General features: G+C 45.4%; 1 protein-coding gene across 1 annotated transcript in view; it reads right to left on the bottom strand.

Annotated features, from left to right (window-relative positions):
- Positions 1–203: 203 nt before the first annotated feature.
- Positions 204–21,995, bottom strand: part of LOC311104271 (rho-related GTP-binding protein RhoN-like) — a 32,466-nt gene continuing 10,674 nt past the window's right edge. The window contains exons 3-5 of the mRNA XM_084146060.1: positions 11,963–12,072; positions 9,178–9,312; positions 204–2,644 (exon numbers count right to left, since the gene is read on the bottom strand). Of these exons, the coding sequence (XP_084002186.1) occupies positions 2,375–2,644; positions 9,178–9,312; positions 11,963–12,072 (515 nt within the window). The 3' untranslated portion in view covers positions 204–2,374. The remainder of the gene's footprint in view (positions 2,645–9,177; positions 9,313–11,962; positions 12,073–21,995) is intronic.

The following is a 21,995-nucleotide window of genomic DNA, read 5'->3' as shown; positions in this document are numbered from 1 at the left end:
TGTGAAAACACTTTTTGGGGTTTCAGTGCATGTAAAAAAAGGCAGTATCAAAACACAGACAAAATATTTGTTTTGCAGACTGTCTCTCAGACTGTCTCTATTAAGCAAATGGTTAAGAAATGCAAATGCTTAATAGCCTAAATATTGATTGATCATAAGGGCCTGTGGAGAATATATTTTCTGGAATTCCACCTTCATTTTTTCAATGCTTTATTTAGACATATTAGAAACAGGAGACAAGCCACACAAAAACATATTCTGTGGTGAATTGACCAACAACAAAATATATATACTTAATAAAAATGAATGCAAGTAATTTCAGTGATTTGTTCATTTCATTTTAAATCCAACTTAATATGTTGCTCAACATGTAAGTATTTTTATGAGGATAACCAAAGATAGAGAAAATGTGACTGAATTCATTGGAAGTCTGGTTTTAATCTCCTTGCACTTCTTATCTTGCCATGTGGCTCTGTTTTTAGAGGATTATGGTTAATTCCAAATCTTTTACACACTGTTGTACGCATGTTTGAAGAAAGAAAAGTATACTTATACATCAGTATTAAGCAATTTGTTGCACCATGAGGTGTAATGGATCATGATGAACGGATATCAAAACCGTCAGGCAAAATTACATTCAATGATGAGATAACCCATTTCCCCCATTTTCAACTTTTGATGGTAGAGGCAAATACAGTATCCTGCAATGCTCGTTGTAAAACGTATAGTTACTGCTAGTGGATTGAGCACTGTGCTCAACAATGCCTGCCAAAATGGGTTAAACTGGCAGATGATCAGATACATGATAGTGTTAAGAAGCTTTAAAGAGAGGAAATGAAACCAAAAGAGAAGGTATCTAATTCTGCACTAAACAGAACTCGAAACACCACAATAGTGTATTCAACCTTTTTCGGTAGTGCTCCCAGTCCCTGGCAAGGTGTTGCTCAACACTTGATTAAGTGGTGTTACAACACACCATGTAACGTTTCAAAATGTATATATATATCTTTTTTTAATAAAATATCTCAGGATGATGTGTTTCAAAACTCCAGCAAAGTTTAGTCTCCTTCGCATTGGTGGCAGCTCAATTGCCACTAGTTTTGGTGTTACAAAGCACTTAATTTTAACAGTGTGAAGAATTCATGGAGCTGTATAGGGGGATTAGATCAGGCTGGACCCTCAGCTAACATTCATCTGTTTGGGCTGAGTAATAACAAGAAGATGGTCACACCCCACTGGTTGAATCAACTTTGTTTCCACAACGTTTCAATGAAATTATGTTGAACCAACGTGGAATAGATGTTGAATTGACATCTGTGCCCAGTGGGACAGACTGGTTATGTACTGTTTGTGACAGCACTGATATATTCTCAAACACAATGAAGAGACATGGGTCAGAGAGGAAGTCTATTCTCCCTACAGTCAAGCTGTTGCTTTATTTTAGACTTTTTAGAGTAGGTGAAAATACAGCAAAATAGCCCTAACATTTTACCGCTATATTTCCCACAAAGTAACATCTTAACATAATGACAACAGCAATAGCTTCAGTGAATCAAGTTGACATGATCTGAGTTGACGCATAGAATAGTGTTAAATTATTACAAAAACAGACATGTAAAGTTACTTTTTTCTAGAAAGCACTTGTGGTTTGAATAATCTGAGGAAAACTCCACACATTCTTCATGTTGTTAAATCTGGTTACAAAAGCAATATCAAACTGACTTCTGTAGTTCTGTCTGTCTGACCCACTCCCATCATTTACCCATTCAATAAGAGTTCCTTTTATGCATTTTTTTTTTAACATGTTTCTATTCTCACATATGGCAACAGGAAGTATTATCACAATATAGCATAGCAACAGCAACCATGTCCATTGTCCACTGTGAAAAAACAAGTTTCTTGTTCCATCTTCCTGATTCAACTCCTCCACTACCTTCTCCACAAAATGAAAATCTTCTCCTCCAGCCATCCAGTAAAGATGGCTGTTGTGCCATCCTTGTGTTAAGGGTTGATCCCTCAGTCAGTGCACTCCACAAACCCTACTCCAGGACCATGCAGCACTTCCTATTCCCCTCCCCTCTCTCCACCCTGAGACTTTGTCTCGAGAGAACCAGTCCACTTCACCGTCCATCAGTAAAAAAAAAGAAGAAGATGTAAACAGCTCCAAAAAGATTCGCAAACACACACAAAAGCATATTTCTTCTTTTTTTGTCCTTGTTCCTCAGCAGTGCAAAACGAGAATAATAGAGGATTTCTTAAAAAAATTAAATAAGTTGAACAAAACAAAAACAATAAATAGAGTTCCTCTGTCTGTCATATATTTCTGTGTATCATACTGTACTGTATATATATATATATTTGTGTTGGTGGGTCTCTACATGAGCACACAGCTCTTGGCCCGGTCCTTCTGCAAGGCAGGGGCAGGATCCAGGGTATCAGTCCGACCGGGCAGGGGAGGCAGGGGCAGCTGGGACACCCGTTTGAGGCCCCTGCGGGAGCTGCTGCGTTTCAGCTGAGGCTTGTGTGGCCGCTGCACAGACGCCAGCGTGGTGATGTGGAACACGTCCCGTACGCTGTTCTCCGACACCTTGGAGGTGCACTCCACGTAGGCTACCGCACCTATCTGACGGGCCAACCCACTACCCTGAGGGGAGGGAGGAGAGGAGGGAGGGGGTTAGAGACCATCATCATCATCAACATCAACATCAAGAACATCATCCTTATCATCATCAACAACATCCTGCTGTTGTGAATAGTATATACTGTTCTTCTTGAGGTACCATGACAGTTAATGCGCCATAACCTAGCACCAATGATCTCATGTAACTGTAGTGAGAGACAAGCAGGAGCCACAGAGATGCTGCTGGTCTAAACATAATGTCTACAGTGCAGACAGTTGAACCTGCAACCCATCTAATGAATAATCCATGACTCTCTCTCTCTCTCTCTCTCTCTCTGTCTCACTCTTTTTTCTCTCTCTCTCCTCTTTCTCCTCCCATGTTCTGGTGTTGCTGTTTAAACTGAGCAGAATGCCCACAACAGAGAGCTCAGTGGGCCAGTGTTCCCTCCCATTGTCTGGTACATGTATATGTATGGGAGAGAGGAGAAACTGCTGCCTGCTTCCCCCCAGGTCCAGTGTTATCAAAGCTCACTGACTGAAAGGATACATTGAACAGATGAAGTTTCAGTTTAGAATTCTATGGTACTGTATTTGCCCTCTCCTCTCAGGCTATCTCTCCTTATTCTGCATTGGTCTGTTTCCCTGTTTTACTTTGGTTTGTCTTTACACCCAGAGTCGTATGGGGACAGCCTAGCACTAATGCAGTAACAGATGAGAAGGCAGTACAGTACATCTCCAATGGCCCTCTCTGGGGATTACATGCACTCACACACAGATGGGGCCTTTCATAAAGCCTGGTGTGATCTTATCAAGGCTCCTTCCTCACACAGTCACACATATGAAAGGAAAAGTCTCTATTAGGTGGAAGCACCGATTTAGAGGAGGAAGGTAGGGAGGGAGGGAGAGAAAAAGAGAGAGATTGAGAGGGAGGGAGGGAGATTAAGGAAGGGTGATAGAGAGCGAGGGGGGGGGGGGGTTGAGAGAAACGAAGGGAGAGGGAGAGATGGGCCTGACAAGCAGCAAAACTCTATCAGATTGTGGCCAGATTAGTGTGTAATATGTGGGGTTCACCCTGTGGTCACCTCGCCTGTGACTCCTCAACTCTCTTACCGGAATTCAATTTGAGATCAACAACAGGATAACAAGCTGGGGGATATTGGATTAGATCAGCAAAAGTTGATTGTTGGGAGCCTGCCTGGTGCTTGTACTGTATGTGACACAGATTCCCTGGCAATTATAGACAGGTCAGTACAGTACAGTAACTGCCTCAGACAGAAATAGAGTATGACGTAGAACAAAAACAGAATAGCCCTAACATGAGCCTCTGAAACATTGTCCTTGGCAATCTTCCATGAGCTTAATGATATCCCACTCTATCTTTTCTTTGTCTATTTTATTTACATGCTTAATATATTTTTTTCTTTGCTTTTTGGGGGGGGGGACTGGATCTGGTTTTTGCCCCGTGGCCAGCTCACAGCCAGCCGTGGAAAAGGGCCTCTGTTCCCTGGGCTTTGTGTGTGTATGGGGGGTGAAACAGCCCCACAGCCCCTCTACTCTGTGTATGTCAGACATGGGAGAGCGTCAAAAAGAAACACGCAAAAATATAATTATTTCACAGATTTACTGACCTGTTTATCACCCCCTCCCTCATTCCCTCCACCCTACCATGCCACTGGCTTAGAGGATGTGGCAGCGTGCGAAAAAAGGCCTCATTTATCAAAGTCTGTTTTTCGATGTATTCCGCCTTTTCAAAATCCCTAAATCTGCATGAATATATAATCTCATGGTAAAATGTGTCTCGACTCCTGAGACATAAATCCTATACATACCTACCCCCCCACCCTGCTACCCCCTAAACACCCTTTACAATAACCAACCTCCACATCGCTGTCAGCATATTAGAGTCAGAATGCCAACCTCTGCAAAATGTCTGCTTCAGTGTGTTTCTATGTATTGGGTAATACAGTGGGGAGAAAAAGTATTTAGTCAGCCACCAATTGTGCAAGTTCTCCCACTTAAAAAGATGAGAGAGGCCTGTAATTTTCATCATAGGTACACGTCAACTATGACAGACAAATTGAGGAAATTTTTTCCAGAAAATCACATTGTAGGATTTTTAATGAATTTATTTGCAAATTATGGTGGAAAATAAGTATTTGGACACCTACAAACAAGCAAGATTTCTGGCTCTCACAGACCTGTAACTTCTTCTATAAGAGTCTCCTCTGTCCTCCACTCGTTACCTGTATTAATGGCACCTGTTTGAACTTGTTATCAGTATAAAATACACCTGTCCACAACCTCAAACAGTCACACTCCAAACTCCACTATGGCCAAGACCAAAGAGCTGTCAAAGGACACCAGAAACAAAATTGTAGACCTGCACCAGGCTGGGAAGACTGAATCTGCAATAGGTAAGCAGCTTGGTTTGAAGAAATCAACTGTGGGAGCAATTATTAGGAAATGGAAGACATACAAGACCACTGATAATCTCCCTCGATCTGGGGCTCCATGCAAGATCTCACCCCGTGGGGTCAAAATGATCACAAGAACGGTGAGCAAAAATCCCAGAACCACAAGGGGGGACCTAGTGAATGACCTGCAGAGAGCTGGGACCAAAGTAACAAAGCCTACCATCAGTAACACACTACGCCGCCAGGGACTCAAATCCTGCAGTGTCAGACGTGTCCCCCTGCTTAAGCCAGTACATGTCCAGGCCCGTCTGAAGTTTGCTAGAGTGCATTTGGATGATCCAGAAGAGGATTGGGAGAATGTCATATGGTCAGATGAAACCAAAATAGAACTTTTTGGTAAAAACTCAACTCGTCGTGTTTGGAGGACAAAGAATGGTGAGTTGCATCCAAAGAACACCATACCTACTGTGAAGCATGGGTGGGAAACATCATGCTTTGGGGCTGTTTTTCTGCAAAGGGACCAGGACGACTGATCCGTGTAAAGGAAAGAATGAATGGGGCCATGTATCGTGAGATTTTGAGTGAAAACCTCCTTCCATCAGCAAGGGCATTGAAGATGAAACGTGGCTGGGTCTTTCAGCATGACAATGATCCGAAACACACCGCCCGGGCAACGAGATGTAAATGTAAATGTTCGTAAGAAGCATTTCAAGGTCCTGGAGTGGCCTAGCCAGTCTCCAGATCTCAACACCATAGAAAATCTTTGGAGGGAGTTGAAAGTCCGTGTTGCCCAGCGACAGCCCCAAAACATCACTGCTCTAGAGGAGATCTGCATGGAGGAATGGGCCAAAATACCAGCAACAGTGTGTGAAAACCTTGTGAAGACTTACAGAAAACGTTTGACCTGTGTCATTGCCAACAAAGGGTATATAACAAAGTATTGAGAAACTTTTGTTATTGACCAAATACTTATTTTCCACTATAATTTGCAAATAAATTCATTAAAAATCCTACAATGTGATTTTCTGGAATTTTTTTCCTCATTTTGTCTGTCATAGTTGACGTGTACCTATGATGAAAATTACAGGCCTCTCTCATCTTTTTAAGTGGGAGAACTTGCACAATTGGTGGCTGACTAAATACTTTTTTCCCCCACTGTATCTTATTTTTTTATTTTATTTTATTTAATAGACGCTCTTATCCAGAGCAATTAGGGTTAAGTGCCTTGCTCAAGGGCACATCAACAGATTTTTCACCTAGTCGGCTCAGGGATTAGAACCAGCGACCTTTCGGTTACTGGCACAACGCTCTTAACCATTAAGCTACCTGCCGCCCCAGGTATCTTGCACTACTCATCTCATATGTATATACTGTATTCTAAAATATTCTACTGTATATAGTCCATGCCGCTCTGTCATTGCTTGTCCATATATGTATATATTCTTAAATTCCATTCCTTACTTAGATTTGTGTGTATCGGGTATATGTTGTGAAATTGTTAGATATTGTTAGATATTACTGCACTGGAGCTAGAAACAAGCATTTCGCTACACCCGCAATAACATTTGCTAAATACGTGTATGTGACAAATAAAAATTGATTTGATTGGTAAGATATGGCAAATACAAATCAACCCGGATGGACATCAGAAATAGATGGGAGAGGTTTTGGGTAGAGGAAGGACAGGAGTAAAAACAAACAAAATATAACTATTGTAAAATAGACTGTGTTCACTAGTTTACTCCAATTAGGGGAGGGGTGGTAGGGTTAGAAAGTAATAAAGGAAAATATATTTTACAAAATTAAGTTTATGTGTGTATGTATGTATGTACAGTACCAGTCAAAAGTGTTAGAACACCTACTCATTCAAGGGTTTTTCTTCATTTTCTACATTTTCTACATTGTAGAATAATCGTAAAGACATCAAAACTATGAAATAACACATATGGAATCATGTAGTAATCAAAAAAATATATTTCATATTTGAGATTCTTCAAATAGCCACCCCTTGCCTTGATGACAGCTTTGCACACTCTTGGCATTCTCTCAACCTTGTTAAAACATATAGGCGTATGGGCTAGGCTACATGAGGTGTGCGACTATGATTCGAACAAGTAGCAAAAAAAAGGCAGTTTCTTATGCAGGGCATCATTCACAAGTGATAATATATAATGTAGCTGGAAACGGCTGATTTTTTATGGAATATCTACATAGGCGTACAGAGGCCCATTATCAGCAACCATCAGTCCTGTGTTCCACTGGCACGTTGTGTTTGCTAATCCAAGTTTATCATTTTAAAAGGCTAATTGATCATTAGAAAACCCTTTTGCAATTATGTTAGCACAGCTGAAAACGGTTGTGCTGATTAAAGAAGCAATAAAACTGGCCTTCTTGAGACTAGTTGAGTATCTGGAGCATCAGCAATTTTGGGTTCGATTACAGAATAAAAATGGCCAGAAACAAATAACTTTCTTCTGAAACTCGTCAGTCTATTCTTGTTCTGAGAAATGAAGGCTGTTCCATGCAAGAAATTGCCAAGAAACTGAAGATCTCGTACAACGCTGTGTACTACTCCCTTCACAGACCAGCGCAAACTGGCTCTAACCAGAATAGAAAGAGGAGTGGGAGGCCCCGGTGCACAACTGAGCAAGAGGACAAATATATTAGAGTGTCTAGTTTGAGAAACATACGCCTCACAGGTCCTCAACTGGCAGCTTCATTAAATAGTACCCGCAAAACACCAGTCTCAACGTCAACAGTGAAGAGGCGACGCAGGGATGCTGACCTTCTGGGCAGAGTTGCAAAGAAAAAGCCATATCTCAGACTGGCCAATAAAAAGAAAAGATTAAGATGAGCAAAGGAACACAGACACTGGACAGAGGAAGATTGGAAAAAAGTGTTATGGACAGACGAATCGAAGTTTGAGGTGTTCGATGCTGGAGGAGTCAAATGAAAAGATGCTGGAGGAGTGCTTGATGCCATCTGTCAAGCATGGTGGAGGCAATGTGATGGTTTGGGGGTGCTTTGGTGGTGGTAAAGTGGGAGATTTGTACAGGGTAAAAGGGATCTTGAAGAAGGAAGGCTATCACTCCATTTTGCAATGCCATGCCATACCCTGTGGACGGCGCTTGATTGGAGCCAATTTCCTCCTATAACAGGACAATGACCCAAAGCACAGCTCCAAACTATGCAATAACTATTTAGGGAAGAAGCAGTCAGCTGGTATTCTGTCTATAATGGAGTGGCCAGCACAGTCACCGGATCTATGCACTTAAATAGCGAATGGAGGTTTATTTTCATGTCAGCCAGGTAGGCTATACTCCTGTTGTAAATATAAGCAATGTGCTTAATATTAGGAAAGTTGAGAAATAAATATAGTAGGCCTAGCCTATAGAAAGCTGATGGGATGCTCCTCTTTTTATTAGCGGCAATCACTCTGTTTTCTCCCGCAATTGCATATCCTATAGAAATGTTACGCAACATGAGCTCATGGGCTCTCATGAAGTGTTTGATTAGATTTTCAATTATATTTGCATTGATGTCAGAGTGATTAGAGGGACAATAGAGTGCTGAGTACCAGGCAGTTAGCAAGTTTGGTAGGCTACTAATGACCAGCAGCATTCATCAGAGCTTGGAGAAGCCTAACTACCGTGACTAAACGGTCATGTGGAATTTGACTGCCTTCATGACTCGTGACCGCCGGTGTGGCGGTAATACGGTCACCGCAACAGCCCTACTCCTGAGACATAAATCCTATACATACCTACCCCCCACCCTGCTACCCCCTAAACCCCCTTTACAATAACCAACCTCCACATCGCTGTCAGCATATTAGAGTCAGAATGCCAACCTCTGCAAAATGTCTGCTTCAGTGTGTTTCTATGTATTAGGTAATATGTACATAATGTATGTGTGCCCTGTTGATATAGCAACTGTGGGTGGCTACATCAACGCTGGGTTAAGGGTTAAAGCTAGTTTGACAATGGGTTGGCTCTATCTCTCTCTTCTCCCATGGGTGTCTCATTATACCTCAATTGGTTTCTCATTCTCTTTTTTAAAGATCTCCTTCCTGCTGTGTGTTTTTCTCTCACTCTTTCATTTCTTCATCCCTCCATCCTTTCCCACTCCTCTTCCTCTGCTCACCTGTTCGTGTGTGACGGGGATGAGGCGTTGCTTGGACAGCTCTCTCAAGGTGCTGACGTCTGTCCTCATGTCCAGCTTACAACCCACCAGAACCACCTTGGCATTGGGACAGAACTCCTGGGTCTCCCCCTGCCACTGTGGGATGGACACACAGACAGGAGCATGTTAACAAAGACACATAAAGAGAGAGGCAGACAGACAGACAGGCAGAGGTTAACATATAGACAGAAAGAGAGGTAGACAGACAGTTCAGAGCTAGTAGAAATACTGTATATGTCAAATACTCGTTTTTGCCCGGTACAATTATGGAACCAATGGAATAGTTCCAAAAGTGCTAATTCCAAGCCAACTCAAGCACACCTCAATTTGATCCAGGTCTGGGAGGGAGGGAGGGAGGGAGGGAGGGAGGGAGGGAGGGAGGGAGGGAGGGAGGGAGGGACGGACGGACGGACGGACGGACGGACGGACGGACGGACGGACGGACGGACGGACGGACGGACGGACGGACGGACGGACGGACGGACGGACGGACGGACGGACAGACAGACAGACAGACAGACAGACAGACAGACAGACAGACAGACAGACAGACAGACAGACAGACAGACAGACAGACAGACAGACAGACAGACAGACAGACAGACAGACAGACAGACAGACAGACAGACAGACAGACAGACAGACAGACAGACAGACAGACAGACAGACAGACAGACAGACAGACAGACAGACAGACAGACAGACAGACAGACAGACAGACAGACAGACAGACAGACAGACAGACAGACAGACAGACAGACAGACAGACAGACAGACAGACAGACAGAGCGAGCGAGCGAGCATCAGTAAATAGCCAGCAGCGCTCATCAGTCAGGTCACCTCACCAGCAGGACATTCCTATGGAACAGTGGAATGACTCCACAGAGAGGACCTTTACATTCTCTGGCCCAACCTACCCTGACCTGCGATCCCCAGGACTCTACCCAGGCCACTTAGCTCATAGAGGAGGGGGGTTGACCCTGGCCCCCCTTAACCAAAGAGAATTAACCTTTTATTTGTCTCACCTAAATCTCTCTGTAATAGACATTAGGTTATCTCATTAGTCTAAATGAATGTAAATGAATGACTTTGCTTTCGTGGTCTCCCTGTGAGACTTCTGTTCAGTATCCTGTGTATTTGTGTGAGTCTCCCAGCTTCATTAAGTTAGATGAATATGCAGATCTATGATTAGATCTCAGAGGAATCTAGCATTTCACAATAATAGGGAAACTGTTTCAATTAAATCAGTGCTCTAAATAGAGCTATTTTAGATAGAGTACAGAACAGAAAACCATGTGCAGTCCAGTTGAAACAACACCCTGTGAGATTAAATGTCATCGTTCAGACTCAGCTGGAAAAACACTGTCCCGCCCTCCTGCCACACAAATACCAAATAACACACCTCAAAACATCCACCATGTCTGAATTCATCCAGGAGCCACATGCAGAACGCAGGGGTGTGCAGCCATCCATCAAGAGTTAAACAACCTTTGACCCCCCATGCTCTACCCCCATCTCTTCAATACCATCCAATCACGTTGCACCCCCATTCTCAATCCTCTCCCGCTCCTGTCATCTGATGACCTTGGTGACAGGCAAGGTCACAGAGGTCAAGAGTCTAATTTGGGACGGTGATTGGGCAACAGGTTTCCATGAGCCCCAGGTTTTAAAAATTACTGGGCCGACAGCTAGGGGTCAGGGGGTCATGGCAACCCCTACCAGGGGATTCATGGGAAAACCAAAAGCCATGTCGACAGACGGCGCCACTGAGCCCTGAAACTGAGACGGGTGGGTAGAACCAAGCTGTTGCGTGGGTTAGGTCTACAGAGCCTGTGGGTGGGGAGTGTTTTACCAGCTCCCCCCAGACCACTAAACACGTCAACAGAGCCGCCGTAGGAATGTCTTTACAATGTCCTGAGCTCACAGGAGGAGACCTTCAAAGGGACATGCCACACATGGCCTCAAGATGGAGGACTACTTAGAGACCGCTGAGGGCCACCAAGCCTGGTTCACATGACACAAACACACACACACATTACACATATACTACAGTCATAACAAACACACTTACTGACACACACAAACTCTCTCATAAGCCTGAGAATAGCTGTAAAACATTCCCATGACCACATTTCACCACCCCACCTCCACACCTTACCACACTCTCGCTGGTTTGCTTCCCAGTATCAACATATCACACCCAAAAGCCACCATAAAAACGTTAACTACCAGCATCTGTCCTGGCTTCTCATTTAATATGAAACTCACATAAATACCTAGATTCACATAAACACTCGGTCTCCTTCTTAAACAGCTGCTCTTTGATTGGTTGCTGCATAGCTAATCTGCCATTGCTGGAACTCCACTCCAAATCCCACCCCAACCGGGCTCCAAGGCCTCCTCTCATTCTCCAGTCTGACCTCCCTTTCCTATAGGGGTCAGGGGTCAAGTAGCCCTGCTTGTTTCATGGAGATAAAGGGGGGTAGCTCTTACCCCCATCGTGATTTACTCTATTGTTGACGGGTCAGAATGTGTGCTGGCTATAGATAGCATGGGAACTCTATATGAGAAGTGAAGTAAGAACAGTTTGGATGAGAATGTTAATAAACCATGTTCTCTCCAGTCAGGGCATGATGGTTATATACCCTGGTTGTGACTGACCAGTGAGGAGGAGGAAGAGGAGGAGGAGGAGTTGGAGGAGGAGGAGTGTGAGGAAAAGGAGGAAGAGGAGGAGGAAGATACTGACCTTCTTCAGGACACTGTCCAGAGTCTCTGGGCGACTGATGTCAAAGCAGATGAGCACAGCGTCTGAGTCAGGATAGGCCAACGGCCGCACGTTGTCATAATACGAGGAACCTGTGGACACACAGACACACATACAGTTAGTCCCTGTCAGTACACTATCCCTTTACCTCCTTTAACCCAGATGATTCAAATAGAATGTGAACGGTTGGCAGCCCCTGCTAATCCCATAGACACATGTACACCCTGGAGGACGAAGCTGTTTAACAAATGGGCATTAACATATTGTACACTTAACCATTACAGCAGGGAGCAGCACAGCATCACAGCATCACACACTTTCTGCTGACGCAAACACCCATTGATATAAACAGCTGTGTGCAGATGGGAGTGTCCTTAGTCTCCTCCCTATACACAAGCACACAGATGTGCCCAGCTGTGACCCCCCCCCTTCCCCTCCCTCAGCTTAAGAGGTGGTAGAGGGGTAGGCAGGGGCATTGTGATAAGCACACACACGTGAACTGTAGTTGGCAGAGGAGCTAGGTCCTTGTGCACATCCCAAATGACAATGGTCGCGGGTACAAAGGGCAAAGCGCTTTCTCGCTCTCTCTTTCTCTGTCGCTCTTGAGATTTCTCTCTCACACACACACACACACACATACACACACACACACACACACACACTCTCTCTTCTCTTGGAACTCAATCTTGTCCACACACACATCTCACTCTCTCTCTCTTTCTTTTCTGTACCTTCATCCGTTTTGGAGGCAGAGTGGCACCACAGCAGAACCACAACCACTCCTTTCCCCCTCTCTCCTCTCTCCCATTCCCCCTCTCTCCTCTCTCCCATTCCCCTACTGCTCTCATTAGGAGGCTTGTAAAACTCCCTGGGCTCCCAGGGATCCTGTCTGGGGATGTGGCTGTGGTCCCATCCTGGCTCCCCTGAGATATAGGCAACACAAGCCTACATCACTCTAGAGCATGGGGACAGAAACTTGTTGGAATGGACACAAGGAATCTGACTCTGCTATTGCTTTTCTTAGGAGACAGACTGACTTGATTTGAACCTGAAATGTCAACTGAATTGCCACCTAGTTAGAGCACTAGAAGCCTACACTATACAAACAGCCTGTACCTGATGTCTGGCATGTAGTGTAGTGTGATGTTAACATTGTTACTGTACTCAGGGATGGCCTCAACATAATGCCATGGCAGGCTGTTGAAGCAGCACAGGCTTTCTGTGCCAGTGAACTGGGCTGGACACAATGGTAGTAGCGCCTGTTTTAGCAGGGCTATGTTCTCTTTGTTTGTGGTGGAATGAGGCCTGCACAATGGCTGCACGCGGTCCATAGCCCGACCCATTCAGCTAGCCGCCCTGCCCTGACCTGAGCCATCACCTCACAGGACAATGCAACAGGCACCCTGTCCTAAAGGGTCAAAGGCTGTTACACTTCAGTGAGAGAGAATGTACATGTGCGAGGGTTGGCCTTTGTACGCTTGAGATTACGAGTGCATAGGAAGGAAGCTTTACAAATGTATTCTTTTTCATATAACCATTGAAAAGTTGTTTCAAAGTTTGTTAGACGTTCATTCATTTAGCTTCTGCAGCCAGAGTTCACTCTTCCTGTTTCTCCTGTTCTCCTTTTCAACAGAGCAACAGAGTAACACAGAACAGAGCGACATCTCAAAAACAAACAATGGGGTCCCAGACAGAGCCAGGGAGTGTATCTCAGAGAAGAAGCAGTCCTCACAGCAGCAGGAAGTCAGTCATTAGGAAACTATCACTGTTAGACCCTGTTAGAGACTTATTTACACAGTCACAAGATTACTGCTGAGAGAGCTGTGCTCAGACACACACACTCATGCACGCATTCACACACGTGCACATTCACATGCCCACACACACTCGCACACAAACAAACTCTCCACTAGCCCTATCACACGGACAGCAGGTCCCCCATTCAGCAGTGTATCTAACAATGCAGGGCCCTGATTGGTTACGAGGTGCTGTGATACCAAAGGTGATCTTTAGTATGTATCACACCACAACAGGCCTGCAGTGAGGAGAGGAGAGAGGGAGGGAGTGAGTGAGGGGAGAGGGAGGGAGTGAGTGAGGAGAGAGGAGAGAGGGAGGGAGTGTGTGAGGAGAGAGGAGAGAGGGAGGGAGTGTGTGAGGAGAGAGGAGAGCGGGAGGGAGTGTGTGAGGGGAGAGGAGAGAGGGAGGGAGTGTGTGTGTGAGGAGAGAGGAGAGAGGGAGGGAGTGTGTGAGGAGAGAGGAGAGAGGGAGGGAGTGTGTGAGGAGAGAGGGAGGGAGTGTGTGAGGGGATCAATCCTACAGATCAACATGATTGACAGGTGACGGGCACGGCAGGCCTAGTCACAGAACCTCAGAGCGACAGAGGAGCCACCTCAGGACTTTTACAAAGTCAGAAAAGTCCTCTGAGAGAAAGAAGGGGGAGGGAGGGAGAAAAAGAGGGAGGAGGAAAAGTACAGTGTGTAAAACAACCCGAGCAGACACAAATAAAAGCCAATCTCCATAACCACCATCATCAGCAGCAGCAGGAGGAGGAGAGATGCAGTTTTCGTCACTCATAAGATTCCTCAGCGGCTCTTGCCAAAAGCGAGGCCCCCTTTTCAAAGTTTGATGGGTGAGTTGGGTGCTGTGCAGATGGGTAATGAAAGTATTGGACGGGACAGAACAAAAAAAGAGGTATAGGACCGTTACGAGAGGAGAGAAGGTGGGGCTCATGCCGTTGGCTGTGCGATAGAACAAAAGGTCAATTGAATTCCAGTCAGGGAGGGGAGGAGGGACAAGATAGATGGGGCAGGAGGGGGGAGGGGTACAGGCAGAACCTGGCCCAGCCCACTCAGGACTGGCACTGCCAAACCAAATCTGCCCCTCAATGCCAGGGACGGGCATAAAACACCCCAAACAAAATGCCTACCGTTAACATTAGCCTGATTCAGCACTAGCCACCTCCGACAGGAAGAAAGGATGGCTGTCTTTATGTCCACTGTACTAATTACAGAGAAGAAGAGGCATGGCAGAAGGAAAGGGCCTCTTCGTCTGAATGGAGGGTAAGAGAAGCCAAGAGGCCAGCCTTCTCAAAGGCCATTAACATCCCAAGGGACTTACAGTATAGTAGTAGGATACAGGCACAGACTCACTGGAGCGCTAACACACATACTATTCAGGCCTAAAGGCCTCTGCTATGACTTCATTTAAGCCTTGAGGGACTGTTAAGTCCCTGGATTTAATTATGAGCAAGGGAGTGCTGCCACAAAGAGATGCGTGCCATGACTTCCTGATCAGACTGTATTGTGATGAGATACAGTAATTATATTGTTCATGTTTTAGGAACTTTTATAACAAGTCAGTCTGTGTTGGAAAAATAAATAATGATATAAGCCTCGATTGTTGTTGCCGTTAATAGGGGCGACATTGTCCAATTTTCCTAACAGTTTTTGAGAGAAAATGACTTCATCAAGTATAATGCCTGTTTTGGGTAAAAGTATCAAAACATAATTGTATATAATTTAATTTGCGTGTTGAAGAACTATATTGTACCATTACCAGTATGATTACGCCTCTTTGAACTGGGATATGTCTGGTTACTTGTGGAGACATGAATCATGGTTAAAGGGTTTTTGCTGGGTGCAGGAGCAGCTGAGAAAGAGGCCATTGTAATGGCTTCCAGCAAAGAGACGGGGAAAGAGCAGCCTTTGCCCAGAAGTCGTCTAATGAGCATACGGCAGGGAGTCCACAGCAACAAACACAGGCTGATTAGACCACACACACACACACACACACACACACAGACACAGACACACACACACACAGACAGACACACAAACACAGATGCAGACGCCCACTTTCTCAAAAACAGTGACTGATGCATACTGTGCTGGGTCCATAGAAACAGTAGAATCAAACTAGCCACAGCCCATACACACAAACACTCAAATATACAAATGTGCTCACACATACCCACTCTCTATTGCTCTCTTTCTCTCTTACACCCGCAGCTGTTTTCCCCATTAATACCACCTTCAAAGAGCAGCAAAACATTTCAACTTGTGCTGACTGAGTATCATAGCAACCTGCGGCGACGCAAATGGCTTCTTTGTGCAGCCCTGAAAGGAGGTGAGAGACGGAGGGAGCGAGAGAGCAGGGGAACGAGGTAGAGGGGGAGAGTGAGGACGGAGTGTATCCGCAAGGAGCTGATGCATTGATGGCAAAGAGGTAACCAAGAGGAGAGGGAGGGAGGAAGAGGAGAGGAAAGCGAGGGGGATGAAGGCTCTTGGTCCTATAAGTGGTTGAGAGGACATTAGAGCTTTCACTGCAGATGGCCAGAGTCTTTAGTAATGGGGAGGTTTGGCCTCTAGCCTTCCACTCAAGCAAAGCTCATGCTTGAAAAACATTGCTTACAGAGAGAGAAAAACACTATGTCTTGCCAGACCAGACACCTTTAGAGAGGGCTTGTACTGCAGGCTAGTAGATGCCACCCCAGGACGTTATATAGTGCATCTAGAAACAATATCCTTTCATCATGTTGCACAAAGGATTCTGCTGGGTTGGTCTCTTTCCCCTCCATTAGTTCTAAGGTTTGAGCACTGTGGGTGTGTACTTTTCCCAGTCTGACACACACATACCCCTTACACACACACACACCAATAAAGAATCTGGTGGTCTGAAATAGAGTGTGCTATGTCAGGTTTTCAAAGGCTCTAAAGCGCAGGTGGGACAGTGGAGGTGACAGTGGGTTAAATGGCCATTAACCCCCCCCCCCCAAGTCTGTGGTCCCCTCGCCAAGGATATTGATCAAAGCTATACTGGCTCCCTCTCTCTCTCCCTCTTTCTCTCTCTGGAGGAAATAGAGCCTTTGAAGGGTGATGGCTAAGCCCCGGTGCAAGGATCTGACTCAAAGCCCCACTGTAGTAGAGTTAATGCCTGTGTCTCTCCCACTTGCAGGTTCAAAAGCAGGGCTGTCCGCTGACAGAGCAGGCAGGGGACAGAGGGGGGGACGTGGCCGCCAGCCGAGAGCTGGATTACTGTCTGTCTTCTCTGAGCCTCTGGGGATATGGAGATGGAGCCTCCCCTTTCTCACCTCTCCTCTCCTCCCACTCTGCATTTCATCTCCTGCTGTTTGATTTCACTCTCTCTCTCTCTCTCTCTCGCTCTCTTTCTCTCTTTCTCTTTTTCTCTTTCTATCTCTCTATTTATATATATATATATATATATATATATATATTTGTTTCTGTCTCTGTCTAGACTAAGCTGTGTTGCTTTCTATCACTCTCTCCCACTGTCTTTGTCTCACTATGGCTCTCTGTACAGTGCCTTGCAAAAGTATTCATCCCCCTTGGTGTTTTTCCTATTTTGTTGCATTACAACCTGTAATTTAAATAGATTTTTATTTGGATTTCATGTAATGGACATACACAAAATAGTCAAAATTGGTGAAGTGAAATAAATATCGGAAAAGTGGTGCGTGCATATGTATTCACCCACTTTGCTATGAAGCCCCTAAATAAGATCTGGTGCAACCAATTACCTTCAGAAGTCACATAATTAGTTAAATAAAGTCCACCTGTGTGCAATCTAAGTGTCACATGATCTCAGTATATATACACCTGTTCTGAAAGTCCCAAGAGTCTGCAACATCACTAAGCAAGGGGCACCACCAAGCAAGTGGCACCATGAAGACCAAGGAGCTCTCCAAATAGGTCAGGGACAAAGTTGTGGAGAAGTACAGATCAGGGTTGGGTTATAAAAAAATATCAGAAACTTTGAACATCCCACGGAGCACCATTAAATACATTATTAAAACATTTAAAGAATATGGCACCACAACAAACCTGCCAAGAGAGGGCCGCCCACCAAAACTCACAGACCAGGCAAGGAGGGCATTAATCAGAGAGGCAACAAAAATACCAAAGACAACCCTGAAGGAGCTGCAAAGCCAACACCTCTCATCACCCCGAGAACACCATCCACAGAGCTGGGCTTTACGGAAGAGTGGCCAGAAAAAAGCCATTGCTTAAAGACAAAAATAAGCAAACACGTTTGGTGTTCGCCCAAAGGCATGTGGGAGACTCCCCAAACATATGGAAGAAGGTACTCTGGTCAGATGAGACTAAAATTGAGCTTTTTGGCCATCAAGGAAATGCTATGTCTGGCGCAAACCCAACACCTCTCATCACCCCGAGAACACCAATCCCCACAGTGAAGCATGGTGGTGGCAGCATCATGCTGTGGGGATGTTTTTCATCGGCAGGGACTGGGAAACTGGTCAGAATTGAAGGAATGATGGACGGCGCTAAATACAGGGAAATTCTTGAGGGAAACCTGTTTCAGTCTTTCAGAGATTTGAGACTGGGACGGAGGTTCACCTTCCAGCAGGACAATGACCCTAAGCATACTGCTAAAGCAACACTTTAAGGGGAAACATTTAAATTTAAATTTTTGTCATTTAGCAGACGCTCTTATCCAGAGCGACTTACAGTTAGTGAATGCATACATTTTCATACTGGCCCCCCATGGGAAACGAACCCACAACCCTGGCGTTGCAAGCGCCAACTGAGCTACAGGGGACTAAATGTCTTGGAATGGCCTAGTCAAAGCCCAGACCTCAATCCAATTGAGAATCTGTGGTATGACTTAAAGATTGCTGTACACCAGCGGAACCTATCCAACTTGAAGGAGCTGGAGCAGTTTTGCCTTGAAGAATGGGCAAAAATCCCAGTGGCGGTGAATAGTTATGCACGCTCAAGTTCTGTTTTTTTGTCTTATTTCTTGTTTGTTTCACAAGAAAAAATATTTAGCATCTTCAAAGTGGTAGGCATGTTGTGTTAATCAAATGATACAAACCCCCAAAAAATCAATTTTAATTCCTGGTTGTAAGGCAACAAAATAGGAAAAATGCCAAGGGGGGTGAATACTTTCGCAAGCCACTGTATATGACATGATTCTCCCTGGCGGAAACCTTCAATCTTCTTCCTTCTCTCTCTGTCTTTCCTCCCCAGTTAGTGTCCAACTGAGGAACAAACATTTCCCAATGAACTACTGTGTATTCCTTGTTTATGATGTGACCAATTATTTGAGTTCTGTTTGCTGTACAGTACTTAAGACTTCATTATGTCTTGGCCTTTGTTAGACAGAATATGTATCCGTGATCGATTGTCTATGTACAACACAAGCACACGCTTTGTCTGGGTTTGCTCTAGCATAGCCTCCCTCACACGAGGAATGATGAGTAACGATGAGTCACTACGAAGCGGTACGAGCTGTTAAGACAAGTTACACCAAATAACACCATTCAAACAGACAAGGGGCATTTAAAGACAGCCAGGAGAACAAAACACTTTGTGTTTCACTACCTCCACCACTTACACCTGTTAATGCCAACTGTGTTAATTCTAACATCCCCTTTCCAACGCCCAGCTTCACGTCACGTCTTGAGATAAGTTCTCTGTTGTTGCTCTGGGCATGTGAAAGCAGAGCAGGGTCCACTGGGAAGGGAGTAGAGGGAAAGGGGGTATTTTGGAATTAAGAAGACCTGGGAATATCCGGTTTCACTCCCTGAAGAGATTATGTGTTGATCCGGTTAGAGGGGCCAGATTGTAAGGAAGGCCGCCCCATCCCTGGTCCTTCACAGCACCTCAGAACAGTCCATAGCTGAGACACGGCTAAGGTATGGAGGCATGGAGGAGGGAGGTATACTGCAGACTGCAGGCATGGTGGTGGCCAGTGTTCGGTTGCTTCACAGACAGCTGGCCTGTAATTCTGTGATTACCATGGACTAATGGATTCAGCTCTGAAGAGACCCCACTCTCTTCTCTCGCTCACACACAATAAAAAAATCCCCCTCCTTACATTCCCTTTCACCTGTAAAACACCATGCATCACATCCTTTTATAGACATCTCTTTTCCATCTCCTTCTTTCCTTGGCTGAGGGAAATTCATTCAAATTTTGGAATACTACTAAGAGTGGGGTTATTTTCGTCCAAGGCTGTCTGTTTGATATTAAATAGGAATTGAAAATGTTCAGACATCTATCACGGTCACATAAAAGACAGCTTGTAAGAGGAAAAAGACATCCTCTCCACTTCTATCTCTCCCCCTTCCCCCTAGCCATCCAAGCACATCCCTATCATAGCCCTATCCATCCTTGGCCCACTCTGTAGGGTCCCTAGGGAGGGCTCGAGTGGAGATGATGGGCACCATTCCCTCTCTCCTTTGAGTGCACTTCCACTCCCCCCAAAGACAGCAGAGAAAGAAAGAGAGTGATAGCGAGAGAGGGAGAAAGAGAAGAGAAAGGGAGAGAGCAAGAGAGAGAGCGAGAGAGAGCAAGAGAGAGAGAGAGAGAGAGAGAGAGAGAGAGAGAGAGAGAGAGAGAGAGAGAGAGAGAGCATCTGATCCTGTTTTTAAATAAAGTCAACCATAAATGATGGGAGCTGTGGAAGGGAAGTGGGAGAGGATGCGGGTTAAAGGGCCAAGGGGGTAAGAGACAGGCCCAGCCGTATCCCCTTACACTGAGAGAGGGTCTCATCCAGTGGAGGTGGTGGGGGATAGGAGCGAGCTAAACACTAGACCTGGTAGCCATGCGGCGGTGAGGGCGAGGGCCAGTCACCATGCTGTTCGAAGTGCAGTGATCAAAGCTGGCAAAACTGCAAGTTATGCTGCTGTGCTACGCTTGCCGCCCGGAGGGACAGGCCCGGAAATTCCATGTCCCAGAGTTCCCTGTGTGAGCTGCTTCCTGCCAGCCTGGGAGACTAACACTCATTCACTGCTGACGGAGGATAACGAACAAGTGTTTCAGGAATGTCTGAGAAAATGGGATGACACTCAGAAACTCCAAAGTAAGCAACAGACTAATCCTAGTTTCAGCCCATACTGTTACTGTTTGCCCTTTAGTTGACTCCATTTGGGATCAATAATGCTCCACTGTGGCATTGGAGTCATAGGATCACACAGAGGATCACATTACTATAGGTCAATGAAGACCAATGAGTTATAGAGTCATGACCCAACACATCACAAAGCCCAGAGGGTTGGGCTCAGAGGGGTGGTCCCAGATCCAGATGTATACCTCTCCTCCTTCTGTCCCTTCTCCCACTATTCACTGCCACAAAACACGATCCCCTCTTAGCTCTGAGAGCATTCTCTCCCTCCTGCCCTCTCCGCTTCACTCCCCCCTCTCCACTCCACTCCACTCCCCCCTCTCCACTCCACTCCACTCCACTCCCCCCTCTCCACTCCACTCCACTCCCCCCTCTCCACTCCACTCCACTCCACTCCCCCCTCTCCACTCCACTCCACTCCCCCCTTACCCCCTCAGTCAGTCCCAGCTGCTTCCCAGCCTCATTGTGCCCTGAGCCAAGCAAGCACCACCCCAGACCCAGCCCCCTACCTCCCCACCCCCCCTCCGGTCAGCTGAGACACAATGGCAGGGGTGACATGGTCAGGGCAGTTGGCATTCCCATGGACTAACACACACACAAGCAATTATTTTTATAGGCCTATCTTTTTATATTTCACTTCCTCTGTTCTCTTCTCTCCTTCTGAACTCTCTATAATATGTCTCTTTGTCTGTGATTGATTTCAGGGGGATTATTTTGGGATTGTTTGACATTTGGCTTCTGGATCAAATTGGGCATCGGATGCCTGCATTAAGGTTGCCATGTCTATTCTCAAGCTTCTTTTGTCTATATATGGTCCCCAGCAGTAGATAGGGTCGGCAGGTAGCCTAGCGGTTAAGAGCGTTGCGCTAGTAGTCAAAAGGTCACTGGTTCCAATCCCCGAGCAGACTAGGTGAAAATAAATAATCTGTCGATGTGACCTTAAGCAAGGCACTTACCCTAATTGCTCTGGATAAGAGTGTCTGCTAAATGACTCAAATGTAAATAGGCTAGCATGTGTACAAACCACTGGTACTGAATGTATCTAGCAGGGTGTACTAATCATTAGTATGTATTTTCCATGAGGTCGATTAGGTTCAGTACACATCACTGCATTCTGTATCAGAAAGTA

The sequence above is a fragment of the Coregonus lavaretus genome, assembly GCF_964263955.1.
Source record: "Coregonus lavaretus genome assembly, chromosome: 28".
Lineage (NCBI taxonomy): Eukaryota > Metazoa > Chordata > Actinopteri > Salmoniformes > Salmonidae > Coregonus > Coregonus lavaretus.
This window is presented reverse-complemented; position numbering and strand designations above follow the sequence as displayed.